This window comes from Fistularia commersonii, chromosome 16 (assembly GCF_037954325.1).
Source record: "Fistularia commersonii isolate RoL2024-O1a breed Wild chromosome 16, RoL_Fcom_v1.0, whole genome shotgun sequence".
Taxonomy (NCBI): Eukaryota; Metazoa; Chordata; class Actinopteri; order Syngnathiformes; family Fistulariidae; genus Fistularia; species Fistularia commersonii.
This window is the reverse complement of record NC_141299.1, coordinates 5,152,087-5,178,025: the sequence shown is the minus strand read 5'-3', so window position 1 is coordinate 5,178,025 and position 25,939 is coordinate 5,152,087. Positions and strand designations below refer to the sequence as shown.

General features: G+C 39.4%; 1 protein-coding gene across 2 annotated transcripts; it reads left to right on the top strand.

Annotated features, from left to right (window-relative positions):
* Nucleotides 1–2,879: 2,879 nt before the first annotated feature.
* Nucleotides 2,880–23,045, top strand: kdr (kinase insert domain receptor (a type III receptor tyrosine kinase)). Of its 2 annotated transcripts, none has more exons than XM_086162156.1 (30): nucleotides 2,880–3,089; nucleotides 3,840–3,933; nucleotides 4,014–4,216; nucleotides 5,338–5,459; nucleotides 5,952–6,117; nucleotides 6,586–6,725; nucleotides 7,944–8,127; nucleotides 8,773–8,893; nucleotides 9,073–9,239; nucleotides 9,332–9,488; nucleotides 11,578–11,698; nucleotides 11,787–11,898; nucleotides 12,006–12,347; nucleotides 13,039–13,185; nucleotides 13,280–13,411; nucleotides 14,354–14,460; nucleotides 14,860–14,995; nucleotides 16,117–16,221; nucleotides 16,308–16,421; nucleotides 17,101–17,189; nucleotides 17,414–17,576; nucleotides 17,657–17,748; nucleotides 17,852–17,974; nucleotides 19,701–19,812; nucleotides 19,903–20,002; nucleotides 20,091–20,196; nucleotides 20,705–20,850; nucleotides 20,943–21,027; nucleotides 21,300–21,385; nucleotides 22,299–23,045. In XM_086162156.1, exons 1-30 carry the CDS (start codon nucleotides 3,026–3,028, stop codon nucleotides 22,513–22,515), a joined length of 4,053 nt encoding a protein of 1,350 aa, XP_086018282.1. In that variant the 5' UTR covers nucleotides 2,880–3,025; the 3' UTR covers nucleotides 22,516–23,045. The 2 variants fall into 2 exon arrangements, with proteins under 2 accessions (XP_086018282.1, XP_086018281.1); XM_086162155.1 differs by having other exon boundaries at nucleotides 5,949–6,117.
* The last annotated feature ends 2,894 nt before the right edge of the window (nucleotides 23,046–25,939 follow it).

Sequence of the window (25,939 nt, the reverse complement as noted above, 5' to 3'; positions counted from 1 at the left end):
AACAATGCAAACTGACCTCCCAGCTCCCTGCCCCTCCCTGCATGTGTTTCTCAGCACATAAATGCTTTACAGCCATTCTTTCAGGATTGAATTGTGGGACATTGACCTTTAAAATCCCTCCTATGATCCCAGGGAATAAACACAAACAGTGCCAAGACAATTGACAGTTTTTACTTGCAATAGATTTGAATGAGATTGTTTTTACTGCAGTTCCGAACTGTAGTTGGGTTACCATTGTTGTAAATTCTGTAGTTTCTTAACATTTTCGGTGCTTTTCTAATACTTTTTGAAGGTTCAACTGATATTACAATGCTTTTGCTCATCTCGATGCATCATCATCCTCCTATTTAGATTTTTATACATTGTCTTTCTGGTAACTTTACCTGGCTCTCACACTGGGTAGACACTGTGATTGTTGGTTCATGTTTATGTTTGTTGTATCTATTTTTGCATTTTTTTGTTACTAAATTGTTGTGCTGAATTCCTTGCCTACTCTGAGGAAAAAAAAATCATTCTCAGTGGTGCTTTATCAATGATGTCTGTATGAATCTCAATGAGAAAATTGGTGGGTTTATAGCAAAGGGAAAACATTGATGAGAGACAAAAAGAAAGAAAAAAAAGAGAGAGAGAGAGGGCGAGAGAGAGAGAGAGAGAGAGAGAGTAAGCTCTGACCAATTAAAGAAGAAAAATAGATGAAAAACAGAAAATAATTTGATGATTCGCCTGCAATGGCAAAATGTGTAATTGCTGTGGGACTACACTGCAGGAAGCACTGGTTTGGGGTAGGGCAAGCACTTCTGTCCCTGCAGGGGTGAGCAGGCCAGGAAACACGTGTGTGTTGCATGTAACACATAGACCCAGCATCTCCCCAAGCTCTCTTCAGCAGAATTTGCCGCTGAATTTTAGGGAAGGCTGAATTCCTGAGCAAAACATGATATGACTGTCAGCAGTTCAAAGTTTAAAAGCTTTCATTTGTGAGCAAATGAAACTCTCATTTTGATGCAAATTCTCTCATTTAAATGTCTATTGGTATATCAAAGAAGTAACTGGAAGATAAAAACATCTGCTAAATTTGTCTTTTTCTTCTTTTTCTTTGCCTTTCTCTGCATTGATTTTTTTTAACTGTTTAGGACCTAATTGGGTAAATGCACAGATAAATGATACCTTGTTTCACTTATGAGTGAAACAAGCTGAAGTTTATTTTCTTATTTTCCGAAATAGGGTACTACTTCCATCCATCCATCCATTGTCTTCCACCTGTCCTACTCAGGGTCCCGCTGGATGCTGGAGTCTATTCCAGATGCCAATGGGCGAGAGGCGTTGTAGATCCTGGACTGGTCGCCAGTCAACAGCAGGGCCACATATACAAAAAGACAACCATTCACTCTCTCATTCGGGGCAATTTTAGAGTACTACTTGTACTCTATTTGATTGTGCTTTATGCACATCAGTTTCAGCTTGAAATATCGTACTTTTTGCCCTGCTACATTTATCCCGCAGCTTTGCCTTCTTTTCAGAAGACTTTTCATTGAAAAAAAAATCCCGACTGTCCTTTTTTATGCCAGCCTTTTCAATTTTCTTTTTAAACAAATGGAAAGTAAAGCAAAATCAACAATATACTGTAAATGATCCAATCATACAAGAGACTCATATAACCATATACTGCAGGATGATTGATTTTAATCATATTATATTAATCTACCAAATTAACAATATAGATCTACAAAAAGTTTAAAATGGCCCAACATTCATTACACCATTTAAAAATGATATGCACTGGTCAATTGTAAAATATACACAATATTATGAATGATACAGAAATAATCTAAACCATAGTAATTAAAATTCATTTAGCTGATCATTCATTCATGATAGTTCATTTACATTAGTAACATTATTTTATAAAATCTTTATAAGTATATCATCTCTTACAAATTAATATTTTTAGACACCAGTATGTCTAGTTGTGTCTTTATGTGTAAAGACGTAAAGGATCCGACAACTTTGATAATAAGGTGGTTGGTACGGGTGAAGGGGGAGGACACTTATTGAGCCATGCAAGCCTTTGTATGAGAAAAAATATAATAAATTCACAAGTACTGTAAATCACAATAATCAAATGTATCATTCTTTTCCATTTTTTGGTTTGTAGTTTCAAATTAGGGGTTAATTTATCTCTAGGTGATTTCTTGCTTGTTTTTAGACATTTAGACTCCTGGCATTTACCCAGTGTTCATACCATACACCATACCATACCATACCATACACCATACCATACCATACCATACCATACCATACCATACCATACCATACCATACCATACCATACCAAATCAAGTTATGTATCATGGGAACCGATAACTACGGGATCAGTTTTCTTTAAAACAAGCGCTTAAAGGTAAAGACTCAAAGTCTGAAATTGTTGCTCATGATCCACTTTTTTCTCCACAGCATTTCGTTCCAGAGGAACTTTTATACCCCTGACTGTTTTTTCTTTTTTTGGGTACTTCTACTTCATTATTTACTTGTATTGTCAATATTGTTTCATTTATTTTCTGTATACTTTAAAATGTATGCACTTTGCTATTCAATGCTTTTTAGTACTTGGTTCAACTGTGTGCAACGCAAATCATTTTAATATTAGAAATGTTAAATCAATGCACTTTCTACCGGTGGGCTAAAATCAGTGTTTGCCATAAAAAAGCTGTGGTGAAAGGAGATAACTCTCATGTAAGACTTTCAGTCCCAGCCAGAGATGCTCCTCCCTTGCAGGCTGCCCAACTGAAGTGCGTCTCTACTCTCAGCAGCAGTTTCAGCTCCATGGGGTTGCTGGCACACTTTACACACTGCTGATCTCAGACCACTGCTGTTCGGGCTTCAGGAGTTAGGAGTAGGAGTTTATTTCAATGAGGTGGAATATAAAACATCTGCCCCCCATGGATAAGTACAAAGCGTGAAGAATTATTGTTGCCTCAGTGAACTTTTTCTTGGATGGTGACAACTCTGTCGATGCCCTCCGTGGGACGATGGCTCAGGCAGTCTCTTCCATTCCACTTCTTGGCCTTATTTTGGAAATTAGTTGTGTTTTCGGTAAGATAATTGATTTATTCCTTACAGATGTTTGTGAATAATACAATCAGGGACTTTTGAAATATATGAAACAATCAAAGTCCAAATTGATGACATAAATGACATATGTTTAAATATCTCTATATATACATTATCAGTGTAATGTACTCCCCTTTTACAGTTTTATACATATTTTGTCAAAGATAGTCAATGATGTGCAGGGTTTTACCAAGTCTGTTAGTGATAACCCTACTCCTTGCACTTATTGGCACAAAGGATTGTCAAAAATGGAAAATGTGTCTATCTGACAAAGATTCTTTGCCACCATTTTTTTTTGTGACTGCTGAAAAAATATGATCACAGCTTTTTTTGATTGAAATCTTGAACCTTCCCTTCATGATCTAACAGCCATACTAGTTTTTTTTCCACACATCATGTGCTCTAGGGCCTGACTGGGCGGTGGAGGGTAGCCTGTATCCTCAGAAACAGGAACTCCACCGAGGCCACGCTATGCTGTACTATACTGAGCCTGACCCGGCCCATCATCCCCAGCTTCCTGTTTTGATACAGCACCACCATTTGCCGCAGCAGTGGAAAATGGCCCTAGTAGCCAGAAAGCCAGTTCCGCAAAGCAATTAAAAAGAGCCTTTTCTATGTTATACTTCCAGTTTCTATTGATAAAAAAATTATAATTTTTTTACAGGATTTTTAAAGGTAATGTTAGTGTTTGTTATCGATTCTTTAAGTAACAGAGTGTTTTTCTTTTTTCAGGCATTGACTTACAATTCATGCCAGATCCTCCAACGCTTAACATCTATGGCATCCACAGGATGAACAAATCTGACAGCCTTGAGCTTACGTGCAGGTATGAACTTGTCTACGAAGTTGAACAAAGTTTTCAAACAGATGACTTATGATTCCCCTCCAATTCTGTAATCTGAACAGAGGTCGGCAGTACCTGAGGTGGTCGACCCCACCAACAAGCACCCACTTCTCCACCAGCGACTGCAGTGGATCAGGTTTCTTCTGCACAAGTCTGCGAATCTTCAACGCAACAGTCAATGAAACGGGCCAGTATCAGTGCTCCTACAAAGACCGCAAGGCTGAAGATGGCAAGACTTCTGCAGCTGCTTATGTGTTTGTTCATGGTATAACTTTGATCATATCTTCTAATGGATTTTACAAAGTCACTGTCCAGTATGTCCACTGTTGTTTGGTTAAGATTGAAGGGTTAGATAACATAAAACAGTATGAGAAAAGTTGTTTTACTGTCATACGATATCCGGGTGAACACAGAGATGCGGATTTCAGCCAACCAAAATCACAAATCTGATGATAACTTCAGATTTGATCTGGTCAAATAAGGAAAGGCTCGGGACTTAATATATTAGGCTTCAGACCCGTTGATCTGAAAGGACAGACATTCTATAAGTGTTTTTTTCAGGATTTAGTCTATATACTCTCATGTGAATATATAGTTCACAAGGCAAACAGGATTTCAAAGTCCCAGATATCCATTTTGCTATCCATGACAAAAGAACCAGACAGAAAAACCATCGGACAAAAGGAAAAGAAGGAGAAAACTGAAGGACAGATGCTTTCAATCCAAAATAAAAATCTGTTTCAGTGAGGCTCGGTCCATATGGAATATACAATTTGACAGGAAAATTCTAAGTTGACACCTTTTTTATTTGCATCACTCTATTTACTTTAATGGCACACGTTTAAATGTGCTAGAGTTTGACTAAACTATCGAGACAGGGAGTATAGAACAGCTGTGTTCAGCTTTTTTACAATATTTTGCTAATAAACGGTACATATAGCTGAAGCAGGAAGAATCGTTTTCTGCTGCTGGTGGTCCCAGGGGCCAAGGCAAAAAAAAAAAGAAAAATATAGGCTACTGAACTTTATACTTGATTGTAAAATGAATTTGCATTACATCTGTTAACACACAGTGTTAGACAGTGCTGTTTGAGTGATTTATCATGAAGGATGTTTATGAGGTTCTCTGGGATCTGGCTGTAACCTCCAGTGTAGAAATACATGACTTGAATCTCATCTGAATTACTTTTTTACAAATTTTTTCATTTTCACAACTGAATTGTATTTGACTTGGTATGCCCTTTTTCTGGTTGTCTTGTTTCACTTTCACAGAAACACATGGAAATAGTTGTTGAACAGCAAGTCAAACAGCACCTTACTCTGATCTGCTTTTGAAAAACAATCTGTTTTTTTTTTCTTCCCTTTTCCCTTTCACTTGACGTTTTAGATTATAAGGTGCCCTTTGTGCCATCTGAGAAAGAATATGAAGTGGTCTTCATCCGTGAAGGAGAGAGGGTGGTCATCCCGTGCCGAGGGTCTGTGGAGAACCTCAATGTAACACTCCACGCTGTAAGGAAAAGCCTTTCTTTTCATATTCAAATGAAAGGTACATAAACATTGGTCTAACCATAACATTGAAGAGCTCATAATATCAGATTTTCTCAAATTAATTCACTGAATATAAACTTCATTTATATTTTGTATAAAAAAGGAGGACGCACTAATATAACATTCCAATTACAAAATCTCACGGGGGACTTTGGGAAAATGCTTTAAAAACAAAATTCGAGGTAACAAAAATAGAGGAACCAACATTCTTCTTAAAATCCCTTTTTGTGTATCTTTCGGCCAAAATGAGATTATTTTGAGATGATAGTTTTCTGGTTGCCAGTGACCAGAAAACTATATTCTCTGGTTGATAACAGTTCCCTTCAATCATTTTACTGTGATCCGATGTGCTGTTTGAAATGACTGCATATTTACTCAACCAATAAGTCCACTAATCTATCGATATTTCAATTTCTGTGTTCAAAATCTACAAATTCCCCTTTCTGTCAGAAGTATCCAAATAAGGAGTTTCATCCTGATGGAAAAGATTCTGTCTGGGACGCCAGAACTGGATTTACAGTTCCCAGTCATCTGATCAGTTATGCCGGTGTGGTCTCCTGCCAGACTCGAATTGGAAACGAGACATTTAAATCCCCACTCTACATCGTTGCTGTTGTTGGTAAGATGGATAACAATCCCGCAAACAGATAATCATCTGGACGATATAATTACTTGGAACAAGTGCTTGTGGTGTTTTACTTTCTCATGCTTGTCAATTCATCTCGACGGGTTATTGATGTTCAGGTTAATTCTACAGTTTTATCAGGTTTCAAGGCATTCATTACATTAAACTAATTCACACCTTCTAGTGATAATATTTAGTTTGACAATTTTCCTAATCTAAACTTGGTATTAGTATGGGTTCGTCAACTTGGAAAATTTGAAGGCATGCAAGTTTATTCATATTTTATTTAGTTAGCTTTTATAAATTAGGGCTGTTTATACATCTTATTGTTCTGTAACGACTGGATGTGAGAATCGTGTTTTGTTTGTGTGCGACTGTGTAGAAGAGAGAGGGAGAGTCTGTAGTCTCAGGAGTACAATGGGCTGTCGACCGACTGCCATGCCCTCCCTCCCTTTTCCGCAGGATACAAGATCTATGACCTCACCCTGACCCCCTCACAAGTCAGGCTGGCTGTAGGGGAGCGTCTGGTGCTGAGCTGCACTGCGTACACAGAACTCAACGTGGGCATTGAATTCAACTGGACACACTCTGGTCTGGCCTTGGTCAGTAACCCCACCCATCTGTTTGTCCTCACTTACGTCCTCACTTATGTGCTTTTGGTGAAACGTTCATCATTTGTTTCATGTCGATACTGAAGTCAACCTGTACTATTAGGAAAAAGACACTATTTCCTGTTGTATGTTTGAGTTGCTTCCTGCTTTTAGGAATCTCTAATATTGTTTCTGAATACTCACTGTTTAATCCTGCCATTATTGACCGCTTTTGGCCTTTCGTATACACACGCACACACACACACACGCACACACACACGTGCACGCGCGCGCACACACACACATATATATTTACATGGATACAATATGAAACTGTGTATTTGGAAAAGGCGGAAGGTTTTCAGCTTGAGTTATAAACAGAGCTCAGGTTTTGCACATTCCATCTGTCAATGCCAGCCATATTTCCAAACGTCACCTGAAGGATTATTCCCCCCTTCTGATAATAATGTTTAGTTGAATGTACATAATGACGTCACAACCTGAGGTGTTGAATGGCAAGTATTTGATTTAGATAGTGACAACAACTAAAGTAAACATTTTGCTGTTTTTAATCCAAAGTCTCAGAAAAAATCAGAAAGTTTACAACCACAACACATGACATTTAAATAGAAAATAATAAAAAAGAGATGTTTTTTTAACTTGAAATTTTCTAGGTTTTAAGTCTAGCGCTGATTTGCTTTTTAAAGTAAAATGTTAGGTCTGATATCCATGAGATTATAATTAAGTATGGTGCATCTGATTGTTTTAGTTTGTTTGAAAGTATCTTGAGTGAGAATTAGCATCAGTAGGATTCCATTCTCGTTAAAATCCTCTTGTCATGGCAACTGGACTTGAATTTCTTCAGTTGAAGATGTTTCACCCCTCATCCAAGAGGCATCTTGAGTTCTGACAAGAAGATTTTGACAAGAACTGATCTGGATGACTGAGAACCTCCACAGATAGGATTCCTTTCAAATCCAACGTCTTTTGTTGTAGTTGTGTTGACTGAAGTTTTATTTTTTTGATCATTAATATCAATATTCACATGCTGTAGGCTCCAAATATCCTTCATTGGTTCAGGCTTTTGCTGACTCCTATCTTAGAACAAATTGCATATGTGACAAGGTATATAAATGTGGTGCTCAGTTCCTCAAATGTATTCACATTTTTTTCCACTGTTTTTTCTGCCTGTTGTAAACTCACACCGCCCTCTGCATGTGTCTATGTCAGAGTTCACTGAATGGTTCGAGGCCAACCCATGCAACACCTCACAAGAAGAAGCTGTGGGACTCTCTTGAACTTTCCAACACACTTACTGTGGACAATGTGACCTTGGATCACTCTGGAGAGTACACATGCACTGCATCTAGTGGGCAGATGGACAAAAGTGCCTCAGCGTATCTTACAGTTTATGGTAGGTTGGCTTAAACAAAAAAAACATACATACAAACAAACAATGATTTGGTGTTTTTTGATGTTTTGTCATTTTGACCTTTTTTTTTTTAAACTAATTTTAATGAAAGAAAGCAAATAATGCTCGGTTCCATTATTTTGGCTAAAACTATCACTACAAGTATCGTTAGAGCACTGGACCAAAATCACCTCTTATCCTTTTAAATACAAGTTAAAAACAAAATAATCGATATCATTTAAAAAACATAAAGTTAAATTTGCATTCAACTTGCCAGATAACCTTTTACTGTAAAGTCTTTGAGTGTGGAGACATTATTGTGACATTATGACACCGTTAACTCATTTAGTGTATCAGTAATATGTTTCTTTAGCTTTTCCTATCATTACAAATACTGTGAGCGAGAATTATGGCCAAGCAGAGAAGAGTAAGAAGACAAGAAAAGAAAATTTTTGTTTTTTTTCTTGTGTCAGGCACTATGATTACATTTTAAATTCACTCTTGCAATTTCAACTTTTCTCACACCATTTTATCTACTTCTCTTGTCCTTGTTTCCTATGGAAATGCAATGAAGACAAAGAGCTGACTCTTAGATATGAATGATTTGTGCCACTTACGCCATTTTGTAACTGTTCTTGTGCTGTGTAGAAAAGCCATTCATATATGTGAAAGAGCCATGGACGAAGGTTTGGGAGGTGAATGTGAGCGATGAAACGTCTACCTCCATACCAGTCAAGTACTCGGCCTACCCCGAGCCCAGCTTCAAATGGTATGCCAGTGGTTTCATTAATGATGAGTGTATCTTCTCATATAACTGGTCAGTTACGTGCCAACGGTGTACATAAAGCAGCATGACAAAACTGAACACATAACTGAAGACAGATTTTAGGCAGTGTGACGTTTGTGATTCGGACCACTTATTGACATGACTATTCTTTGTCTGTCCAGGTTGAAAAATGGCCATCTGCTAAAGGAGGGTTACAGGATCAAACAAAAAAGTGATGCTCTCATTATTCGAGGTGTCACGGAGGTGGATGCAGGAAATTATACAATTATCCTGACCAACGTGATAACTAAAGAGGAACAGAGACGCTCGTTCCAGCTGCTCGTGAATGGTATGTACCCCGGGAGTCTTCTTTTTCTTTCTTGCTGTGGGTGACACATTTGGAGACTACTGTTATTATTTATGCTATTATACCTTCTACAGTTCCTCCCCACATCATTGATAAGGAGGTGGCACTGAAGAACAACGTGTATCCCTATGGCAGCAGCCCTATGCTAAGTTGCACCGCTCGTGGATTTCCCACACCGGAATACATCCAGTGGCAGTGGATGTCCAAAGATGACTGTCCAGAAGCCTTCTTGTAAGTGATGCTGTCCCAAACTGTGCGTTTAGTGTAAATAACAGAGAGAGATAAATCATTACCAGACAGCGGTGTCAGATAATAGTTTATTTGCACACAGTGATCACATATTTACTTGTTCCCTCATTGTCAACAGGTTGTTGACGTAGGAAAGGAATTACTGCTTTCGTGACGTTGACAAAACACAAAATTAGAGACAATGAGAGCTACCGCTGACCTGTATCAGCGGATGTGAGGCACACTCTTAACAATGTTTTTTTTTAAGGACTTCAACTATTCAGACTCCAAATGTCTTCATTGACTGAGGATTGTACTTGTATTTAGAATAGAGGCTCATTGCAAAACAAAGACACAAGGTCTAGGAAGTTACAAACCAACCTCAGCAGCTATTCACTCATTTCAGAACTGTTGATAGAATTGAGGAGGACGGTGTGTCAGCTTTTACCAGAGAAGACCATCAGCTGGTTTCTTATCTTCTGCCTACACATCAGAGCACTTCCTTAGTCAGTCCTGCACGACATTTCCTGTTGTTTCTACTATGTTCTTGCTTTTTTGTTGAAAAAAACAGAAAAGCTGGGTCTCTTCTGGGTCTCGCCTGATTTCACAACATATTTAATTGACTGAGAAGTGTGTCAGTCCATTTATTTTGAAACTGTATGACGGAATACAGAAATCTATTGAATCTATTTTAAATCCTTAAGATAGATTCACTAATTGACCCCTCCAAAAAAGCCAACACACACACAGATAATAACCTCTGAAAGTTGTGGCGTAGTGTTTTGTTTATCAAAATGAAGGGGTAAAGATCAAATGCCATTCTTTTAAAAACATTGATTTCCATTGCGTTTAAAGAGTTCTACCAATGTGCCCTGTTATCATAGCAACACCGCATGAATCCATTGTGGTATGACATGACATGACAGTCAATAAAAAATGTTATCACTTTTCAAATGAGGAAAATAGAACAGAATAACAATCAAATTGCTCATCATTTAACAATTTCTTCATTGTTATAGCATGCCCCTTTTGTCAGGTCAGATATCTAGATCAGAGTATTCCATTACTTGCAAAACACCACTTCACTCCCATGATATTTCCTAATTTATTATCTTTACAGCTTTTGTCAGGGTCATGGGGGGTTTTGAACCAATCCCAGCTGTCATTAGGCAAGAACTGGGGTTCACCCTGGACCAGTTGCCCACCAATTACAGGGCACAAACAACCATTAACTCTCTCACTGCAGTTTCCAATTAACCTACTTGTTTTTTGGACTGTGGGAAGAAACTAAAGAACCCAAAAGAAGCCCACATAGACACAGGGAAAACTGCTAACTTCCCACAAAAAGACTCCCTATCAGAACTGAACCGGGGACCTATTCGCCAGCGTCAGTGTAACGGCATCCCCACAGTTCCCCTGCAGACCTTGTGACCACTTTCATGCAATCTTGAATTGTGATTTGAGCCTTAAGCTGTAAAGTTGTAAACCCTGACTGACACTGCTGACCCAATGCAGATCGTCTCTGTCTACCTGTAGCAGAGGATATGACACAGTGGGGATCAGTACAGCAGTGAGGCAGAGTTCTTATTACATCTCTGGATCCTTGTATTATAATGCTATTATAAAGCCAACACAGAGCTGCTCACTGTGATTATAAGATTGCAGTTCTATGACTGGTGTTCTGAGGAGTTACAGCCATGCAGTATTGATCCTAAAAGGACAGCATCTTGGTCAAGGATAGGTGATTTGGAAATATGATGCCAGGACTTTGGCCCCTAACTGCTGTCACTATGTCTGCAGCACCCCGTTACTGCACTTGGTAGTTTGAGCAGCGCAACGGCCACCCACCACAGTGGTATTTCATGCAATCCATCAAGGAAGACAATAATGCCCTATCTGCCATGTTTAACTGCAATGCCTGCATTATTTACAGTAGAAAGGAGTAAAATGCTGATCTGATACAAGAGAGGGTATTTGATCCCATACTGTCTCTTCATTTACCCGTGGTTCTTTTGTGCTACTCTTTTTCAAAAACAATTACAGTAAAAACACAGATTGATCGAGTGATTTACTGGCCTTTTTTGTGTTACAGGGGAGGGCTGATGAATTCTGAAGTCAAGTCAATAGAGTGTGAAGGTTGGAGAGATATTGGAAATGGCACAGGGCTCAACTCTGTAGAACATATTTTCACTGACACTGATCATGCCCAGAAGGTATGGTAAATTATCAGCGCCACTCATGTGATATATGATTTGATGTTTATTTGAAAGCTCAATTAATAAAACAAAAAAATCTCACCAGAAAATCACAAGCTTTGTGAAGATTCAGAAAGCTAATACACACGCCCTCTACAGATGTTTGGCTCGAAATAAAGTAGGAGAGGATTCACGTATCACTTTTTTCCATGTTACACGTAAGCTTTCAACTTTTTCTTCTGCCCCACTTCTTTTGGGCTCTTTCAGTACATCGGCTTCATTGTCTCCTGATTCTTGCATATGTTACTATTTCTTGAACTACTAGGTGGCCTTGAACTGACCGTGTCTCCATCTGTTGTGCCCTTGGAAGAGGACCAAGTCGTATTACATTGTAAGGCAGACAGGCATGTGTACGGCAACCTAGCCTGGTTCCGTGTGACCAACGTGTCCGATTCAGAGGTCCAGTCAGCGCAGCTGTGTCGCTCTATGTCCCTGAGACAGAAGCCTTTGTCTCAGGATGTTTCATCCAGTGTACAGGGCAGCAATGTGACTCTGGAGCTGCTATTTCCCAATGCATCTCGGCAGGATGAAGGATTATATGCCTGTCAGGTAGAAAACATCAAGACTGGGGAGAAAACTTGCCTGCTGCGTTACCTGTCTCTCAGAGGTAAACCAACATTTTCTTACTCAAGACTTCATAGTTTACATTTTGACTAGTTTCACTGATACCAATATACAGATAGTACGATCTATAATATAAAAGTTCTATCATTGAAGCCGGTTGTGGTTCAGTGGGTAGAGGCGGTGTCCCTACAATCAAAAGTTTTAATTTGATCCCTGACTCCTCATGTCTGCATGCAGAAGTATTCATGTCTGAATAATCAGTTGCTTCCAATGGTCAGGTGAGGGCTTCGCATGGTAGCCCTGCTGCCGCCGGTGTGCAAGTGGATGAATGTTATTATATTTAAATGTAATTCTTCTTATCCAAGCATTTCCAGTTCAATAATATTTGAGAAAAATATGACAGTATTGATGTAGGAAAATGTCTAAAACAAGAATCTGTTTACTGCTTTAACTGCAGTTACTGTATACAGTGTTTACCTTCTCAGTGCTACTACCTGTAGAATACAGCATATCATTTTATTTAACAAGCAGGACAAATCTTTTGACATGACTTAATGAGAAATTATGAAAAACCCTCCGATAACGGGCTACCCCAATATACCTCCTGAGCCACAGAACCCATATAATTTATTTACACACATTATTGTATTGTAATAAAGAATAGGTTAAAGCAGTAAACAAAACTGTCTTGTATTTTTGTGATGATTTAGACTTATTTCTGTCTCAAATCTTAGGCCTTGAGCCTGCAAGAATTCTTAACAATCAAACAGACCAGAAAGTCAACATCAGCGCAACCATGACTTTCCTCTGTGATGCTGTTGGAACACCAGATCCAGTAGTGGTGTGGACTAAAAATAATCATACTGTGGTGGAGGGCTCAGGTGAGCCATGCATTGCTAACGTCAGGACTTTGCAGCTCACATTGCACCCCAAAATAACTTGTTGCCAGCTTCCAGTAATATGGATCTTTTCCAGGTGTGATTATGAGCCAGAACAACCGTGTTTTGACGATTCAGCGTGTGAAAAAGGAGGACAGCGGACTATATACCTGCACTGCATGTAACAGCCGTGGCTGTGATGCATCACAGGCCTTATTAACAACTGAAGGTCAGTCTTTTCATTAACTGCTGCCAAATAGAGAGAAAACCTAACCTAAGTTAAAAATGCCAGTGTACAATAATGTACTACTTCCTGTTTTACTGATAATGTAGAATATATGGTCCATGAGGAGCCTTCAGGCCTCCAGGCCAGATGCAGAACAACCACAAAGACTGTATATTTATATTTGGCCTCAAGGTTTCACAGATTCACATGACACTTTCAGATTTTTTCTATCAAAGATATAGAGTAAGAATAACTTTGCTTCCGCATGACAGGAAGTTGGCCGTTTTTGCACATCCTCCTGGGAGATTCTAAATCCAAAACAATGGGCAGGGTGTAAGACAAAGAGAGAGGCTAGGCCAGCCTCTATCGTCCTGTCTACTTTCTTGACCACAGAGATACGTGATAAATAAACAAATGTTTTAACTAGAACCAGTGAGGCCTACGTGACTTAGTCCCTGCCAGCAGAATGCAGACCCAGCTCACGCTGCAGAGTCGTCAGCACAGTTAACAAGGGATGATAGAGGGCAAAATGGCTGGGAGGAAAATCTTGTGTTTGTATGAAGGGCAGTCTGAAGGGAGGGAGGTTTATTTTGTTGTAGCAGGCAAATAACAAATTTAAAATGGAGTTGAAATTAACCAAGACATGATTATAACATGTAGTTTCCTCAGTGAAGTTATCTTTGGCAACAGTTACTGGTGCAGAAAATTTGTTATGACTAGATAAAGTATCGGTTCGCTTACAATCCAAATTCCAATAGTCCACTCTTTCCAATACTAATATGTATGTACATGCCAAAGACACTGACAAAGACTTGCCACGTTACTGACTTTATACCCCTCTGGAGGATTTATCACATACATTACATGATTCATTCATTGAAACCTTTACACAAAGTGGTATATGACTCATTGTATATGTGATATTTATCAATATGCCTATTTCAGGTGGAGAAGAAAAGACAAATGTTGAGCTGATTGTTCCCATTGGGTCAGTGGTCATCGCCATGTTCTTCTGGTTACTGATCGTCTTTGTCATCCGTGGAAGAAAGAGAGTAAGGACTTCCTCATCCTCATTCTTTCCTCTGCCGTACTCTTCCGCCCTTGGATTTTCCCTTCATATCCACAAACAGAGGAGGCAATAATGAATTAAAAAAATAAGCTAAAACACAAACATGCATGAACACTCACACACTGGGGGCAGGGGGATATGACTGATTCGAGGTGACTGCTTTGGCTCTCAGTGACTGCTCTCCATTGTATCTAGGAACAACAGGGTCGCTTTCTGCTCCCCATAAGTCACGTAGACCCGCAGCCTTGATTGGGGCCTCTTCATTGGAGAGGCACCACAAACACTGGGAAACTGTGTTTCTATTGTAATGAGGGGGAAGACAAAACAGCTCATTAATTCACACGTTTAATCTTTGCATGTACCCCTTTTTTTAATGTCCTAGTCGAATAATGGGGAGCTGAAGACGGGCTACCTATCCATGATCCTGGACTCGGAGGACATGCCAGTGGATGAGCAGTGTGAACGACTCACATATGATGCCAACAAATGGGAATTCCCTCGGGACAGGCTGAAGCTTGGTGAGAGACATATCTGATTCGACCCAAACAATAGGCAATAGGGTTGCACAGTGAAACAGGACATGATATAGCTTTGCAACCATACATAGCTACGGATCTATATTTGACATCAATCTGCAAATTCTGAAACCTTCCCAGCAACAATTCCGTACATTTTAGCTGAGCAGAACCAATCACAGCTATTCATAACTCAAGGGTAGCGCTGAATGTGATGACTGGCCAATAACAAAAAAGGAGCAAATATACCTGTGATAATAGACTGTACTGCCGAAGTGAATTAAATGACATGAATAATTTATTACCATAATTTTATGAATATAGCATGGCAAACATTTGGAATTTTGGCAGAATTTGGTTGCAGTATGCCATGCAGTTACACTTTTCAGATGACAGAGGAATGTGAACCATTGCCATACTTTGATACTTTTTCAGTCACTTCTTCAATTACTGGTTGGTTGTTTGCTGTAAGTATAGCCAATCTAGCCAATTGTGGTCACAGCACTTTTTGCCCTATGGCAGTTATTTATAATAACTTGAATATTGACTTCAATAAAGTTGGGTTGGTAATATTTGGTCTATTTGGTCTGCAGGCTGGAGATTTCAGTTCTTAAGCATTCGACTCTATCGTGCAAGAAAACACAGACTTAAATCTATTTCTATCGAAATGAATGATGACCAAAGTGAGTTACCCCATGACATAAGTTCTTAAACCTATAACTGAGCAACTGACTTCCAAAGGAATTAGCATTAAATTACACAATGTTATCAACATTACAACATAAAAAGAATATCGGTACCAAAGCTCAGCATAGCAAACTCTAAATTCCTTATCAAAGAATGATCATCAGGTCAAAATGATCAAAAGATGCCATTGCTAGTAACCATCCCATAAAAGAGTATTATCATCAGTATGAAAAGCAAAATCACTAAAGTGCCCAAACAGGTCAATACATGTAGTTAAAATATTTCATGATAAAGGTCTCTCTTCAGGCAACATGCCTTTTATCATTGTCTAATGGATGATTGTTTGAACATTAATGTAGAATGAAAGAAAGTGTAGTTTCCAAATTGGTATGGTTTGTAATGCACATATTTGTGTGAACTCCAAATGTCCATTGAAGGTGAACCACTCGGCCGAGGAGCATTCGGTCAGGTTGTAGAGGCTGCAGCCTTTGGCATTGACAAAGCAACCACTTGCACCACAGTTGCAGTCAAGATGTTAAAAGGTTAGTAGTCTTCCTTTCCCGCCTGACACACACACAGACACACACACACGCATGCAGGTCACTAGGTTTCTTTCTTTATGTCACAGAGGGAGCAACATCCAGTGAATACCGTGCCTTAATGTCGGAGCTGAAAATTCTCATCCACATTGGACATCATCTGAATGTGGTGAACCTGCTGGGTGCTTGTACAAAGCCTGGGGGTGAGTCATCACCAAGAACACGTGTTTTACATCTGGAGAGAACCTTCTTTGTTGCTCTCTTGCGCCCCTGGCACTTTCAAACATAAAATGATCTGCATTTGCTTGTTCTGGGGTATATATATATATATATTTGCTGACAAATTGTAATACTGTGGTATGCAAATATTTTGCATAGTTAATTTCTCCATTATACGGTAATACTTTCCAGGGTATCACTAATTGGCATATCTCTTTTTTTTCTTTCTTATTTCATATAAGTACCTATAGAAGACTAATGGTTGTCTAATTGAAATATTCATGATTTTTTAATTTTGATTAAAATACTTGGGGGGCACGTTGACGCAGTGGATAGTGCTTTTTCCTCACAACACGAAGGACCCTGGTTCGATTCCAACAAGGGACCTTTCTGGTCCCTTGCAGGTTTACTTGGGAAAAACTGGGAAAAATTGCCCAAAATGAGAGAGTTAATGGTTTTCTGTCTGTATATGTGGTTCTGCGATTGACTGGCAACCTGTCTGGAATTACCCTGCCTCTTTCCCAATGGCAGCTGGAATAGGCTCGAGCATCCCCCACGACTCTGAGTAGGATAAGCGGCAGACGATAGATGGATGGATGTAAAAGACTGCAGTCAAAGTGGAAAATGGTGTTGTGATTTTTTGACCCTAATCTCCCTCCTCAGGGCCGCTGATGGTAATTGTGGAGTACTGTAAACATGGAAACCTTTCAAGTTACCTGAAGAGCAAGCGTGGAGAATACAGTCGTTACAAGGTAGTAGCAGTGATTTCATGCAGATGTACAACAAATTACCCTTAAAAAATATCTACATTTTGGGAGGCCTCACAGTACAAAACTCCTCAGTGTAAGACCATTGTCCAAGCATCACTAAGTTGTGTCCCGGACAATGGCTCAACACTTCTAATGTTTCCAATGTTTCCAATGTTTATTGCTTCATCCCTTCAGAAGCCCTTTCTTCTCTCTATTGTCATCAACAGAGGAAACGCACAGAGAGCCAAAAGTGGGTGTTGAAAGAGGAAAATGTGAATGACGGAGATCTAGGTTTGGGGAAGATTGCCCAGTTGGATATCTGTATAGGAACTGCTGTCAGCACCATAGATGGAGACAAAGATTTAGGCAACAACATGGATTGTCAGGATGGTACTGAAGAAAATGTACAGTATACTTTTTAAAATTGCATTTCACTTTATTCTCAGTAATGATGATTCAATGCATTGCAGAGAGTTCAGATGATGACCATCTTACCAGTGAGGACCTGATTTGCTACAGCTTCCAGGTGGCAAAAGGGATGGATTTTCTGTCTTCCCGCAAGGTGAATTGAATACTTCAGAGATATTGTTTTGTGTGTCTATGTGTTTCTGTAGGCTTCAAAGGATGATTGATAATCAATGCATTTGAATGGAATTCCTCCACAGTGTATCCATAGAGACCTGGCAGCCAGGAATATCCTCCTTTCAGAGAACAATGTGGTGAAGATCTGTGACTTTGGCCTTGCTAGAGATGTCTACAAAGACCCGGATTATGTCCGCAAAGGAGATGTGAGTCAGCAAAAATGACACAAAATGACATTTATTCTGCTGGGAAACTTTTCTTCATCATATTGTAAAGAGTACAGTCTTGATCCATACTATAATGCAGCCTCAGAAGGGCACAAGGCAGTGTCTTTTTGTCGTTCCCAAACCTGGATTAATGATGAAGGTTGGATCAGGAAGGGCATTCAGTCTAAAACTTGTGCCAAAACAAATTATATGAATCGAACCTACAGCTCTCATGCCAGATTAATTGAGGCCTGAGTTAACAATGACACTGATAACCTACAGGGTACCAGTGGAAACTGGGCTACTGTTGGTCGAAGAATGAAAGGAGGAAGGAGTGTTCGGAAGCAGAGAGAGAAGAGAAAAGGCAAGAGTTTGAGAGTATGGACCCGGAATTTTGGGACGATGACAGGAAATGCTAGAGCTGGTTGTCATGAAGCAGAAAAGGAAAGTGGATATATTGTGTGTCCAGAAGACCAGGTGTAAAGGTAGCAAGTCTAGAGGTTTTAATTTGTACTGTCATGGTATTGATGGGAAGAGAAATGGAATAGGAATTGTCTTGAAGGAGGACTTTGTTAGAAATGCTATACAGGTTGAAATGATTTATTTTATTTTACCGAATGACTATATTGATCTAATTTTGGAATTGATCCTCTGTTGTTCGAAAGAGGACAGTACTGTTTTCATGTGACCCCCAGGCTCCAACCCAGGGTTTTTGAAGATGACTGTGTCGGGAGTGACCTGGCCAATGGGTGGCTGATTCAGTTAGGATATTTGATCTTTATCAACAAAGAGGGAGACTAGGTGGAAAAGGAGCAAAGCAAAAAGCTTACAAGCAGATTTTCAGTCATACTATCATGGTATTGACAGGAAGAGAAATGGGATGGACGTTATGTTGAATGAGGAGTTTGTTGGGAAAAGATTGTCGGATAGACTTATGTGTCTGAAACTGGAAATTGAAGGTGTGATGCTTAATGTTGTTAGTGGCTGGTGGAGGTCAGAGACTGAAAGAAGAAGACAGCATTTGTGAGCAGCAGCTAAGGAACGAAGGTTAGTCGCAGTGAGACAAAATATATGTCTGTGAATGAAAGGGACACAGGTGGAACAGTGAGGCTACAGGGAGAGGGGATGAAGAAGCTAGAGGCTTTCAAAAGTGTCAGGGGTACTATGTGATAGAAGAGTATCTGCAAAAATGAAAGGAAAGGTGTACAAGACAGTGATGACACCAGCGATGCTGTATAGATTAGATCAGACAGTGGCATTGAAGAAAAGACAGGAAGCAGAGATGAAGATGCTGAGGTCCTTTTTGGGAGTGACAAGGATGGATAGGATCAGGAATTTGTGTCCAAGAAGCCAGGCCGAGATAGTTTAATTATGCACAGAGTAGGGATAGTAAATTGGTAGAAGGATGCTAAGGTTGGAACCATGCAGCCCTCCATGCAGAAGGCCTAGAGGAAGAACAAAGATATGATTTATGGATGTAGTTACAGAGGACATGAAATTAGCTGATGTTAGAGAACAGGATACAGAGAATAGGGTTAGGTAGATGAGGTTGATTCACTGTGGCAACCCCTGAAGAGAGTAGAGTAGAAAGGAAAATAAGGAGTCTAGAGCTACATTATGAAAATGCCTTGAAATTACTTGCTGTGAAATGACGCTGTATAAATAAAATTGAATCAAATTGTTAATGTATGTGAAAGAACTGACGTTGACATCTTCATCATTGCAGGCACGTCTTCCCCTGAAGTGGATGGCCCCTGAGACCATCTTTGACAGGGTGTACACCACGCAGAGTGATGTTTGGTCATTTGGAGTCTTACTGTGGGAAATTTTCTCTTTAGGTAATCTAATTATAAACACTGTACATTATTCAACAAGGAACTGATGATACCCCAGAATGTCTAATATAACATTTGGTGCCTCTCCTGTAGGAGCCTCTCCCTATCCAGGTGTTTGCATTGATGAGTCTTTCTGCAGGAGGCTGAAAGAGGGCACTAGGATGAGACCCCCAGAATATGCCACCACTGAGATGTGCGTGAAACATTTACTGTAGCCAATTCAAAACATTTTGGAAAGTTTACCACTGTCTTACTGAAATCAAAATCTCTTGTGTTCATAGATACCAGACCATGTTGGACTGCTGGCTTGACAATGCCACAGACAGGCCAACCTTCGCAGAACTGGTCACACATCTGGGCAGCCTTCTTCAAGCCAGTGCTCAGCAGGTATGGTTCCAGGCGGACTGCAATTCTTTCCAACAAGATGAATAATTTTATGCAAGTTTCAACTTGGCAGATTTTATTTCAGCTCAAATTGTGATAAAGAACCATAACATGAAGATAAGATGGACCAGAACTGTAGTGCACTGTGGTCCAAAACATACTTTAGATAAGGTGTTCCTCAAGGAATACAGTTAATTCATGTAGTATGTATTTTGTTGAGAGAGAGAGAGAGAGAGAGAGAGAGAGAGAGAGAGAGAGAGAGAGAGAGAGAGAGAGAGAGAGAGAGAGAGAGAGAGAGAGAGAGAGAGAGAGAATTAAAAAGAATTAAAAATATGTTCTGGTAAATTTCCCAGGTTTTCATCTCAAGCTGAAGAGAGGAAATAGATTGCAGCATGATAGAAAAACAAACAAACAAAAATCACAAAACAAAACAAAGTGGTGATAATTTGAGCCAAAGTGTGTTGTAGATGATTAGGATGTTGATTATGATTAATGTACTCTTGGTCTTTAGGGTGGGAAAGACTACATACCTCTGACAGCAGATGGTGAGGTTGAAGGAACTGCAGTAACCCCTGACTCCCGGAACCCTGACGCCAGACCTCATAGTGGAGAAATCCTGGAGGCTCAACTTCACTATGACAATGCTCCGGCCCTTGGGTCTGCATCAAGTCCATGTCCATGCTCAATTCAAATACAGTTCTAAACACTTGTGTCCTCATTCATTGTCTCGCAATGCCTTCTTTCCGCAGACAATCACAACAGAGTGACAGGTGTGGGAGGCCCCTCAGTGTGAAGACGTTTGATGACATACCTGTAGCACATGGCAGCGTAATGGTCAGTGTCAGTTTGTGTGCGAAAGCATGTGCATGTTTCTTTTCAAATTTTTTAACTTTTTTTTGTAGGTAAATTAGGCAAAATATTCCATTTATAGTTTGTAAGGTTTTGAATTTGGCCTGTAAGTGAGATTGTGTCATGGCTGTTAATGACTTTTTGCGTTGTCTGTGCTTCAAGTGAAAGTCTGTCTCTTGAGTTGACTTATTTTTTAACCTGTTTTTTAACCTGCTACTGCTAAAATCCTGAAAAATGTTGCATCTTACCTTTATAAGGGGGGTCATCTGGACATTGGTGAGGCCTGTTCACCAGATGAGGTGAAAGGATTGAATCAACAGATGCTATCAACACCAAACTTGAGGTAGGACAGTTTTCAGCATGGAACCTTTCACTGATAAATAATTTTATTCATAATAATCATTACTGGAAACATTATTTCTTTATTTATAAACAGAAATCGTGGTAGCTTTAATCTGGGGTCTTTCTTAGATGCCGTTGATTAAAAGGGAGAAAAATCATTGTTATCTGAGCAGAATCAAGGAAGTTTATTATTTGAAACATCCACAACATCATATTGGTACAGTTGTACATAACAATGTGTCCTCTAACAGAGTATGTTTTTCATCTCAGTGCTCCATAACTTCCTGAAAGGAATTATTATGGAAACCTTTTGATTTCACTATTTCAGATTCTAACAGGCCTCTCATTGACATGTAGCCAGTATTTAGCCATAATTTCAGCAAGTTTCTTTAACCTGCATATTTTATCTGTGAAGCTTTGCCAAGTATTGTGCTTCAGTCATAAGTGAACAGAAATCATTGATTTTAAACCTTATTTCACATCTGCTTTACCTCTATGATGATCATCCGCCCCCTTAGATCAGAGTGAAACTTCATGCATCAACAGCAAGCCATTCTGTTTGCATGTAGAAAATTGATAATAAAAGAATGATCCTTCAGAATCAAGTCTACACTTGTACTTTGATCATACATGTTTCAGGTAGAAAACTTGCTTTATAGAGAATTGAAAGATGACTACAAATTGTGTTGTGTAAAGTTGATTACAGCATTGACATTTTGTGATCCCCTGGCAAATCCACTTCCTCTTGACTGTGCTCACAATGGTGGCAAAGTCCAAAGGCCCGTGTCTTATCTTCACATTCTCTATAACTTACAGATCATAGTGATATTAGTCCTGTTCTATATTGAATTTCTATTCAATATTTTTCCACTTTTGTTATCTCCACTGTCCCTATCCTGTGTTTTTCACCACAGCCAGCTGCTGCGATGTAAAAGTAAAGAGTCTCTGGCCTCAGAGTCGTCCAATCAGACAAGTGGATACCAGTCAGGGTATCACTCCGATGACATGGACACGCCAGTGTATGCAAATGAGGAGGTGATCATGAAGCACAACATGCTGAAGAAGCCGAAGCTGCCTAAAATGCCAGACAAGTTTGGTTTGGAGATCCGTTACAGCACTCCTCCTGTCTGACCCTAAATGTTCCCTGTCCTTTCACCCAGAGTCTTTTCACTGTACAGTATTTGTTTACCTTAAGTAGATAGAAAACTAAAGGAACAATCACATCCCATGCAATGTAGCTCTGGTCGTAGTGGTGTAGAGATATTTCAGCCAGCAGGGAAAAGTGAAGGTTGTAAGTGCAACTCTCTTTAGACAACCAGCGGAATGCTATCATGTTTACACAGTGAGTGGCACGTCTGGACAGACAAGAGAACACACCTATATCCTGAGGCGCAATTTACCCACTTCCTCTATTGCAGGAAATGGTATTTGGAATTTTTTTTAGATAATTGAATCAGCAAATGTTTTCTTTTTTTCTATCTATGATTTGTTATGTTATCATACTTACAGAGGGAGTTCTCTCAGATCAATCAGAACAATTTTTCTCATTGGTTAATTTGTACAGATGCTTAATTCATATGTCTTGCAGTATTTTATTTTAAGAATATTGACTAAACATGACGTAAATGTAACTAGTTTTATAGAATAAAATTACTTCTGGACTTATTGTTTTCACACTTGGAGCTGAAAGTATATTTAAATTCACCTAGCATGTTTTTCTCCTCTCAGTTTGGTCTCTCACAGAGAAAAGAATATGTCATCAGCCTGTGTGTGTGTGTGTGTGTGTGTGTGTGTGTGTGTGTGTGTGTGTGTGTGTGTGTGGTGGGGGGCATGGGGTAGGAACAATGCCCATTCCAAACTTGGGTATTTTCTTTGGTGAATTCTACTCACAATGCAAACAATACTCCTGTGGAGGCTAATATGGGTCAGTGTGAAAACAAAGGGAAACTTTGAAAATCAGTTTGAGAACTTCAAAAATACCCATATAGAAATCTGGAAATATTCTTCAACCTCAACTGCAATTTCACAACATCTTTGGTCCCGAACAAAACCAAACAAAATTATATTTTCATGTTCAAAATAATACTTTATGTTGTACAAATTTTTACTCATACATATTCTGGCCAGCTCAGTTTAAAGCAAAGCAAAAAAATGCAAGGCAAAATATATGTAATATGTTCCTCAGGAATATGATTGTGCATTTAATTAGATTTATGGTTAGTTTTGTCTGAAGGTTTTATCATATCCCTATTATCCTCAATTAATTCAACTTTGGTCTGGTTTTAGCTGCAACAAAAGTTGAGCTTTTGGGCAGGGAATATTTCCTTAATCCAACTTATTTTTCCCAACATTCATATGCTCTAAAATGTCTTAATTAGCACTGTTTGTCTAACGTTTGTATGTTTGTAATCAAAGTTGTTTTCCCATTCTTTCTTTGAACGGATGGCATTCAGTTCACGTCCAAAAAAATGACGTTCAGACATATTCCAGGCAGAATACATTTGCTGCGTCACTAATTGAACAGACAATCCAGTCTCCAGGTTTCGAAATTGGGGTTTGTTATTCTTTATTCACATGGCCATTCATGCCTGTAGCCTGAAGACAGCTCAGACCTTGAAACAGAACATTGTGTAGCAAGAGATCTCTAGATGTTAATTTGCGGACTCTGGCACAACACACACACACACACACACACACACACACACACACACACACACACACACACACACACACACACACACACACACACACACACACGCAAAGCCTGGTATCAACAGGCCTGCCATCTGCTGTAATTGCCTGAATGAACATCTGGAAAGCACCTGTGGCCACTAAGGCAGACTGGCTGGGACGTCCTTCTGTGAGTTCTACCATATGAGCTAACAGCTAAGATAAGCTGCAGTCAGGATAAACACAAAACAGGAAGAAGACACAGTAAAAGGTGGATGGGGAATCAGAATTCCAGATTTTTCTAATGCGGCAGAAGAGGCAGAAGACACATGCTACATACGGTGCTTAATTTTTTAATGAGGGAAAAAATATGTTGAATCATATGTACATCGAAAATAGTAGCACCTCCTTGACTTTTTTTTCCAGAGGGGGCCTTAGCTTTAGGTGGTCGCCAGACAGATGATGACTGAAGAAGGTGCATGGGAACACACATTATTTTGTCTACAATCAAGGACAACAAACTGAGTTAATTATAACACACAAAAGGAAATAACATGCAGCCACAGTGGAGTTGTTTCCACATTTCCCAACATGTCACAGTGTGGGTAAATTTACCAACAGAGGTGGAAAATAGGGAAGTATGATGTTTGGCTTCAGAGACATTACACTCAAAAAAAAAAAATGATTTCAAAGCATTTGTCTGGAGCAATTGTGTGCATTGAAAGACAATCCTTGGTTGAAGGTAACAGCTGGGTTATGAGTTTTTAATATTTCCACCTATCTTAGGTACCACACACGGATGTGAAACAGTGTCCTCTTTTGTGTAAGGGTTGTAATTGCATGAATTCCCCTTCCATTATTATAACCGGTCAGGCAAATTATTGTATGGCGTAATTATTTTACATACAACATTATGCAGATGTCTGTCCAATGTGCCTATATAACATGGGCTCTGAAACAAAGGAACTATTCATTCTTTGCCACAGGAACTTCTAATTTCCTCAGGAATGAATGGACCAACTAGCCGAAGGCAGAGCTGCACTGGCAGGAAGTTCCTTGGCAGCAACAAAGAGATAGACCAGCCTCACAAAAAGAAGGCATTTGGATAGATAGATTGCCAGCTCACCGAAGACACAGAAAATGCACATTAATTATAGAAAATAATACACATTGGTACCTGCATAATTGTGCCCAGCTGAAGGGGTCATGGGGTTTGCACTCACTATTCCTCAGACACCAGGGGTTATTGTGTCCAGGTGCAATGAGGTGGACTGATTTTGAATAACATCACTTCCGCTGAGTCACTTCCTTCAGTACCACTTTTCATGTGCCAACGTTGTGGAACAGCCTGCCGCTTGACAAAAGGGTGCGTATTTAAATGGAGTATGTGTGTTCTCCCCTTGTCTGCGGGGGTTTCCACTTAGTTCTTCGCTTTTTACCCCTACAGTTCTATAGGGATAAATCATTTTAACTATTTGTGTAATATAATCTAAACCGTATCATAAGTATTTATATTAGATTGCAGGTTTGACTGTTGAGTAGAAACAGTTTAGAATGAACAAATTATGTATTGGTAATGGGAAGGCATGTCTTTTGATTTCAAGGTTATAACACAAATCAAAAAATGTATAGTATTGCTTTTTTTGACTGTACCGGTTCGATTCCTGGTTCGATTTACGGCTCCTCCTAGTGTGCCGAAGTGTTGTTGAGCAAGACACTGAACCCCTAACTGCTCCCCTGGAGCTGGTGGACGGCAGCCTACAGCTCATGGTTCATCCATGATGGGTAATTGCAGACAATGAATTTCCCCACGTGGATTAATGAAGGATAAATTATTATTATTACTATTATTATCACACAAATACAGAAACCCTGCACAGCAAGC

What these genes read in the sequence shown, in the direction of transcription:
- kdr (XM_086162155.1), top strand. Translation starts at nt 3,026, where the DNA reads ATGGCTCAGGCAGTCTCTTCCATTCCACTTCTTGGCCTTATTTTGGAA. An exon ending in TGCAGTCAAGATGTTAAAAG is followed by an intron (nt 16,222 to 16,307) that starts GTTAGTAGTCTT and finishes TTTATGTCACAG; the next exon opens with AGGGAGCAACATCCAGTGAA. An exon ending in GACAATGCTCCGGCCCTTGG is followed by an intron (nt 20,851 to 20,942) that starts GTCTGCATCAAG and finishes TTCTTTCCGCAG; the next exon opens with ACAATCACAACAGAGTGACA.